Below are 8449 nucleotides of genomic sequence, written 5' to 3'. Positions count from 1 at the left end.
TAAAAGGGGGTGTGGCCAAGATCAGTACACCAAGTAACCTGACTAATTCTGGCAGGTTATTTGCCATGACTCCTGTACTCACTAGTATTACAACGCTACTCCCCCAAGGTCTACTAAACACATAGGCCTGGTTCACATCTGCATTTGGTATTCCGTTCAGGGAGTCCACTTGGGGACCCCCTCCCAAACAGAATACCGAGCGCATTAAAAAGCGGCAAAAAATGAAACCACATGAACCCCATTGACTATAATGGGGTCCATGTGTTTACCATGCTGTGTCCACACGAATCATGCGGAGAGGAAAGTAGTTCATGAAGTACTTTTCTTACGAACCCCATTATAGTCTATGGGGTCCATGTGCTTTCATTGCTCACCGCTTGTCAGTGCGTTCGGTACTTCGTTTGGGGGTCCCCAAGCGGACTCTCGAAACGGAATACCGAACGCAGATGTGAACCAGGCCATACACGACCAACTAGTTTCTAAGAGCTGAGTGTTTGTTACAGTGTGTCAGTGTAAGCAGTGACTCCACACTGCTACATGTGACCTGCACTGATACATTGTAACAAACTCAACAAAGTTTTTCATTTAAAGGGATACCCTAATTATTGTGTTTTCAGCTATTACATTAGTTCTCATGTTGCACAAAGAGTTAAAGGGCAAACTCAGCTCTGCTGCACCAGAGGGGCGGGGTGTCCAGCGGGGGAACAGGAAGGACTGCTGCTCCGTAATAGCTGGAGAGGGGAGGGGCGCTGTCAGGACGCAGGCAGATAAACATGGAGGCCAGGAGGTACAGGGAGGCCGATAGGCCTGGACCTCACACCTCACTGAGGCCTGAACAGCCCCAGAGGAAGAGAGCGAAGAGGAGGCCAAGGAGGGAGCAAGCGAGACCCAGCGAGAGTGCCGAGCCCGTGAGGTGAGAGGCCTGCACTGTCAGTGTACACAAGGGGCTAATAATCCGAAACACCCAGCACTGCCTCTGGATTAGCAGATATTCTAGTGCTGAGAAAGAAGGAATAAGATCCTGTAACTTGTAGGGTGATGTACAGACCGTGTTTAAGTGAAGTGCAGCCAGCAATAACACTGGCAGAGCCGCGCTGTCCTGATCCATACCGCCAACACAACATAGCCGCGCTGTCCTGATCCATACCGCCAACACAACATAGCCGCGCTGTCCTGATCCACACCGCCAACACAACATAGCCGCGCTGTCCTGATCCACACCGCCAACACAACAGAGCCGCGCTGTCCTGATCCACACCGCCAACACAACAGAGCCGCGCTGTCCTGATCCACACCGCCAACACAACATAGCCGCGCTGTCCTGATCCACACCGCCAACACAACAGAGCCGCGCTGTCCTGATCCACACCGCCAACACAACATAGCCGCGCTGTCCTGATCCACACCGCCAACACAACAGAGCCGCGCTGTCCTGATCCACACCGCCAACACAACAGAGCCGCGCTGTCCTGATCCATACCGCCAACACAACATAGCTGCACTGTCCTGATCCACACCGCCAACACAACAGAGCCATGCTGTCCTGATCCACACTGCCAAGGCAACAAAGCCGCTCTGTCCTGATCCACACCGCCAACACAACATAGCCGCGCTGTCCTGATCCACACCGCCAACACAACATAGCCGCGCTGTCCTGATCCACACCGCCAACACAACATAGCCGCGCTGTCCTGATCCACACCGCCAACACAACATAGCTGCACTGTCCTGATCCACACCGCCAACAAAACAGAGCCATGCTGTCCTGATCCACAGCACCAACACAACATAGCTGCGCTGTCCTGATCCACACCGCCAACACAACATAGCCGCGCTGTCCTGATCCACACTGCCAAGGCAACAAAGCCGCTCTGTCCTGATCCACACCGCCTACACAACATAAACGCTCTGTCCTGATCCACACCGCCGACGCAACATAGCTGCGCTGTCCTGATCCTTACCGCCAACACAACATAGCCGCTCTGTCCTGATCCACACCGCCAACACAACATAGCTGCGCTGTCCTGATCCACACCGCCAACACAACATAGCTGCGCTGTCCTGATCCTTACCGCCAACACAACATAGCCGCTCTGTCCTGATCCACAGCACCAACGCAACATAGCCGTACTATACTGATCCACACCGCCAACACAACATAGCCGCGCTGTCCTGATCCACACCGCCGACGCAACATAGCCGTACTATACTGATCCACACCGCCAATGCAACATAGCCACGCTGCCTTACTATACACTGTCAACACAACATAACTGTGCCATCCTATTATACACCGGCAGAACAACATGGCTGTGCTGTGCTACTATACAACACCAACACAAAGGTTCTGCTCCACACCAACAACAAGAGTATGGTCCCACTGTGGCCTTTATCAATAATGTCTAAGACATTGAAGCACTCCATATATCACTACAAACAACAACTCCCATCATGCCGCATCTGCACATCCTCCTGTACCTTATAGCCTTCAAGTGCTAAAACCATTGCTCATGTTATCAATGAGAGGTCTATACAGCAACACTAATGTAAAGTTCTCTTGGTCATAACTACTACCTTTCATATATACGGTAGGGTGTACTCTATAGGGCAAACAATTTCAAATACAGATTTCAGTTGAGTTTTATTTCTCTGTATTTTTTCAGCAATAATACTGTCCTGCCTCAGGAGGGCGCTCTTAGCTTCCAGACACTAGTGGAGGACATCACCTGCTCAGTTTGCCTTGACGACTTGCAGAATCCAGTGTCTATCGCCTGTGGACATACCTTCTGTCGAAACTGCATAACCACACACTGGAGCAACCCCCACCCAGAGGGTTACCTGTGCCCCGAGTGCAGGACGCCTTGCCCTGGACACCAAATTATACCTGACTATCGCCTCATGAATCTTATCACCAAAATACAAAAGGGAATCCAGGAGAAAAACAGTGAGAAGGTAATAACGGGTGCAGCAGGATAAAATAAAAATAAGCAGAAAATTGACCATGATCCATTGTGTCCACAGGAAGGTCCACCATGTTCAGAGCAGGGTTACCCAGTGCAACTGGTGTGGACAGATGGGAATGGCCACTTACACTTGGATGAGTCGGTGGTCTACGATTGCTTCATGAACAGTTATGTGTCCAGTTATCCAGTCTACCTGCTCTGTGTCATCGGGGAGAAACGGCGGGGGAAGTCATTCCTGATGAATTACATCATGAGGGCCTTAAGTAGTCAGGTGAGAGGAGACAAGAGGGCACCAACTTCGGAAGGTGGCCATACAGGACATACAAAGAGCAAGGGCATTAAATAACTATGTAGACTTCAACCACCTTTGAAAACTTCTTACAGGAGAAGGGCAATGAGTTCAGTCTTGGAGAACTTGATGAACCCCTCCAAGGCTTTGAATGGAGAAGCGGTATTGACAGCACTACAAAAGGCATCTGGATTTGGAATAGACCCTTCATCTTGGGCCAGGATGGAGAGAAAGTGAGTCCACCAGTCACATTGTAGTCCCAGATTCATTCCTGGGCAGGGCTATAGCCATATCGAGTACTGCAAGAACATCGAAAGGCCAAGTGGTCCGTGCTCCTTAGATTGGCTGGACATGATCATTTCATGGTCCTGTTCCTCATTAATCTTGTATTATTTCCTTTTAGGTCGCAGTCTACATTTTGGACACAGAGGGCTCACTGGATATTGAGGGTGATCGGGAAAGCTGCATTAAACTGTCTGCGTTGTCCATGCTCCTCAGTTCCCATTTGGTGAGGGATTTCCTAATTCGTTCTTAATCTAGTTACACAATGATCAGTTGTAGGTCTTGTTGTGTGTTAGCCAAAAGATAAGGAATTCACTGGACAATCTTGTATCTTCTAGGTTTTCAATGTGGCTGGAAGCTTGAAGGAGACAGAACTGGACTACATGGAGGTGAGTGTGGTGTGATTCATTGTAGTAGGTTCTTGGATGGTTCCTATCATATAATAAACAAAGATAAGGCTTTAGACTAAGAGACTACAAGGAGATTGGAATGAGGTTCTTAGATTTGTGAATCTGGAGAATTTCTACTCATCAGGTGGAAATTTGCTATAAATTTCTAGTTCTTGAAGGAGAATTATTTTTTTGAGGCTTCATGGACAGCAAACTAGAGGGGTGTAAAGACTTCTTGTTCACACTTGGAAGACAGATTTGATGTTGTGACCACATGGATGATCTGTAAAGAAATAGATGTAACTGCTCAGAAGAAGTTCATGATATACAATTACTTCGAGAATATATTGAAGCCAAATGTGAGCCTCAAGAGTAATACATTAAGTTTGGGGAGATCTTTGAGGAGTAAGCATTACCTTGGGTTGCTGAGGAACATGATCAAACAAGAACATGGACATGGGAAAAGATGTGACATTACTGATTTGAGATTGATATGATAGATATATTGGACTTTTCCCTGATGGACTGTATTGTCTTTGAAGTGTCTCTGTCCTGTATTTGTCTGATATTGGTTGTATTATGAGGTCCATTGGGTTGGGTTGTGAGTGTGTCCTGATCATAAATGAAGACTAACACAAGCCATGTCCTTCCAGATGTATCTCCACATGGGAGAAGAGTTTGGCTTTCAGAGATTACAGGTAGGTCGTTGTGTCTTATCCTCGTGAGTAGATGACATTGTAGCTCGGGGAGGTCTATGTATGTTATTCTCCTATGTTGTTTCAGTACCTGGACATCTTAATCAGAGACTGGCACGACTCCAGCAATTGTGGCCGAGATGCAGCTCGCTTTTATATTAGCCGGGAAATTGAGGTAGGAAAATGCATGGGCCTTTTCTGGCCATCTCTGTTCACTTGGTCAGAGTCCTACTACTATTTGGGACATAGGTACCATAGCAGCAGCCCATGCTACCTGGGCCATGAGAAGAGAGCCATATTAACAGAATATAACCCCATAGTTGTTATTGGTAAGGTGGATCTCCACATGGTTGTCCTGTCTAAATGTGACATCATCAAATGGGCATGGGAGAAGGTCCTACCACCACTGGCACCTTCAAAGGAAGGAAAGGAGTAATGACGGAGGAATATAGGCATCTATCAGCCCCAACCAGGGTCTCCTTTTCTCCATGTTCACCTATTCATGGTATACCATATATTTACCAGTAACTTCTCAGTCCAGTTGTCATATCTAAAGACTTTTATATTTTTTTTTGTCTTTTTCCTCTATATTGTTAAAATCTGACATTTCATTTATCTCTGTTTACTGTGTCCATGTTAGAAACTCCAGAAGGGCTCTAGTTACCCCAAAGTGCTGTGGGGTCTGAAGAGCAGTCACACCCGCTGCTTCCTACTTCCACATCCAGGCAAAGGCATCACCGGAGAGAGCCAAGGAAGACTTGAAGGTGAGGTCTTCAACCATGTAAGGGAGTCTTTATTGGGAGAAAAGTTGGGGGTATGGGTCTGGTTGGTTCTTCCGACATAATGGAAGGAGTTTGGTGATGGTAACAAATACTCAGATCAACTTTCGGACCAGGATGCTTTGCTAAGGGAAACTATTTAGATCTTAGGATATCTCCATTCTGCTGTGTATGGGATGGTAGATGACCACCACTAGTGGCTATGAGTGTCACATTTTTAGCCACTGAAGTCAACTTTCATTACTTCTCCAGACGTCTGTTCTTCTGTTCTTAAAGTAAATTTGTAGCTTTGTTCACTGTAAGATCGTCCTCTCCTACTAAGTGTAATGTCCTTTACTGGCAGATATGGATGAGGATTTCCAGGAGAATCTGAGGTTGTACGTGGCAGATGTGGTGAGGGGAGTATGGCACCGGTTTAAGACCAATATTACCGGACAAGTGCTGACGCCTGGTCACATTCCGTCCATGTTGCAGGTAAAGTTGGTCGTGTAATATGATTTTTAAATAAACACCATGCATTCATTATTAGAGATGAGCGAACACTGTTCGGATCAGCCGTTCCAAACAGTACGCTCCCATAGAAATGAATGGAAGCACCTGTGACGCTGACTTTGCCGGCGGCCGGTCGCCGTGCCAGGTGCTTCCATTCATTTCTATGGGAGCGTGCTGTTCGGAACGGCTGATCCGAACAGTGTTTGTTCATCTCTATTCATTATATTACCATTGCAGGGTGGGGCTGTGACTACAAAGGTACCACGGGGGGAGGGGCTGTGCCAATGAGGTGGGGACAGGACTACAGATACATCAAGAAGAGTTGGGTCTGTGACCGGAGACAATTACTAGGTTGTGACTACACAGAGGCCACCACGTGACAACACGTGAAATAGAAGTTGGTCTGAGCAAAGGGGCGGGGCTGTGACAACTGATATATCCTGCAGGGGTGGGATTGTGACAACTTGTATATAATGATACTGTATGTTCTGAATATTATTGACCATAACTAATCCTGGGGTGACCGTTCTTTCCCCAGGTTTTTATTGAAGTTCTGGAACACCAGAAATATGGCTTCTCAACCCCAATGGAGGTGAGTGATGTCATCCTATTAGAGAGAGCCATGTCTTCAAACCTAAATATAAAGATCAAATATAACAAAATCTACACCAGGGACCCCATCTACAGAATTTCTGAAATCCTCGGAAACCACCATAAGACCCAGACGACTCTGAATAACTAAAAGGCGACCCGGGGGCTTCTTACTACATACATGAGCTATAGATTTTCTGTACGGTGCACCCCGAGATGGAAGTAATATATACAGTGCAAGGCCAGGACCCGTGTAGTCAGTCTTAAGAGAAGGGGACACGAAGAAAAGAGGGGGGATATGGGGGAGGGGAGGCCACTGAGGAAAGGTGTTTGGAGGATATGACAAAAACGAGGACTCACAGATTGAAGAGGTGGAAGGAGACACACAAATGGGGATAAGTTGGAGGAATCCTGGTTCCCCCCTCTTTTCATATTGGATGTCTTTTAGTGCTTAAGGGTTTGGGATGAGCAGATGTATCAAGGTGTTGGCGAGATGTTAGTCTATGACCATGTAGTCTCCGTCCATGTACAGCCTCCCACCCTTGCTACATCTCACGATGTCATTGTCTTCACTCCACAGATGTTTTATGCTATCAAGAACCAGAAGATCCTTGAAAGCACCAAAGAAGAGCTCCAGGAATTCCTGAAGAAACAGGTCAGTCAAGTTTGTCATCTTATTGACTTGGGCAAATTTTGAATAGATCTTGTTCTCTGCTTTACATTTGTCCATAGATTTAATAAAGTGTAGAAACAATAATACAATAATCCCCATTCTTGGGGAATTCTTGGGGGATCCATGTCTCATGCTTGGCTGGAGGGAAGGAATCTTATGAGACATGTTTCACCTGGAATAGTCATGATGTAGATCCATACACTGGATGAGCTGCAGTCTTGAATGTGGAAGGTTGACCTCGTGTGGCCAAGGAGTTTCATTGCGTTTCTCTTCTTACTTCTTTAGCCAAGTCACCTCCTCCCATCCACAATGAGGACCCTGGTCTCAGAGAAAGCAACAGAACTCTCTGCAAAGTTCAAAGACTCCCTCCTGGGCCCCAACACTTCCCACCACTCCGAGCTGCAGAAAGAACTGAAGGCTCATCTCTTGGAGGAGCAAGAAAAGTTTTGCTCCAGTTATACCACGCGTTTCACATGCAGCGCTGTCACGCTGGGAGTCACCGCAGGTCTTGGGATATACGGGGTGGTCGGGGCTGCTGCAGCCAGGGGGACTGTAGTGCTCGCAACCCAACCAGCTGTGGCTGCTGTAGCAGAAAGAACGGTGACTATGGAGGTAGCGAGCAGCACGGTGGCCCTACTGAAGACTGGGTTCTCTGCACTCGTGGGGAGATTTTTTCGGGGTGGCCTTTGATTCGGGTTGCTGGGTGAGACTTTCCTCAAACAAATCATAGGAAGGATCTAAAGAAAAATCTCAATATTGTAATTTCTTCCAGCTGTAGTTGCTGGTGGGAGGCGGGTCCCAGGATGGTGGGGCCCCAACGGGTGCTGAGGACTTCGGGACACTTTGAAGCCGGGCTTGTCTGCTGTGCAACAGCAGAAATGTAGTGATTGGCCCTGTGTGTTGTGTATTACTCAATAAATAACACCACTGCTCAATCACCTATAGACATGTATGATAGCGCAGTATGTGTGTATTGTCTTATAGGGTTAATGGAGAAAGTCTCCTACGTCCTCCTCCTCTTTGTTCAGGATCTGCATCCTACAGTCCATCATAAATTGTCCATTCTTTACTGCCCGGGTGCCAATCCTAACTTACATCATGTCTTCTACTCCAGTAACATCCAAAGCTGCACCAAGCTCTTATAGATTCTGAACAGTTTAAAGGTTATTCCTTAGGCTTTATTCACACATATATAATGTGGTTACGAGACCCGGACCCCTAGAGGTTAAAAGAAACAGTATAGGTCTGTGGTGATATAAGAGGAGGGGGAGTAGGGTTATCTGAAGCATGTGGCTG

General features: G+C 47.1%; 1 protein-coding gene across 1 annotated transcript; it reads left to right on the top strand.

Moving 5' to 3' along the window:
- Positions 1-722: 722 nt before the first annotated feature.
- On the top strand, positions 723-8087 carry LOC142217559 (RING finger protein 112-like). The gene is made up of 13 exons (XM_075285848.1): positions 723-913; positions 2664-2952; positions 3022-3234; positions 3348-3485; positions 3656-3760; positions 3873-3923; positions 4577-4621; positions 4707-4793; positions 5259-5382; positions 5741-5871; positions 6428-6481; positions 7061-7135; positions 7439-8087. Exons 1-13 carry the CDS (start codon positions 774-776, stop codon positions 7841-7843), a joined length of 1857 nt encoding a protein of 618 aa, XP_075141949.1. The 5' UTR covers positions 723-773; the 3' UTR covers positions 7844-8087.
- The last annotated feature ends 362 nt before the right edge of the window (positions 8088-8449 follow it).

Source organism: Leptodactylus fuscus, chromosome 8, assembly GCF_031893055.1.
Source record: "Leptodactylus fuscus isolate aLepFus1 chromosome 8, aLepFus1.hap2, whole genome shotgun sequence".
Taxonomy (NCBI): Eukaryota; Metazoa; Chordata; class Amphibia; order Anura; family Leptodactylidae; genus Leptodactylus; species Leptodactylus fuscus.
The sequence above is the reverse complement of the archived record's forward strand: the minus strand, read 5'-3'. Positions and strand labels throughout refer to the sequence as shown.

Bases quoted from the DNA above. Each gene is read 5' to 3' on its own strand.
- LOC142217559 (XM_075285848.1), top strand. From the start codon at position 774: ATGGAGGCCAGGAGGTACAGGGAGGCCGATAGGCCTGGACCTCACACC. The intron at 5,383-5,740 runs GTGAGGTCTTCA...CTTTACTGGCAG, and splicing joins GAGCCAAGGAAGACTTGAAG to ATATGGATGAGGATTTCCAG. The intron at 5,872-6,427 runs GTAAAGTTGGTC...TTCTTTCCCCAG, and splicing joins ACATTCCGTCCATGTTGCAG to GTTTTTATTGAAGTTCTGGA.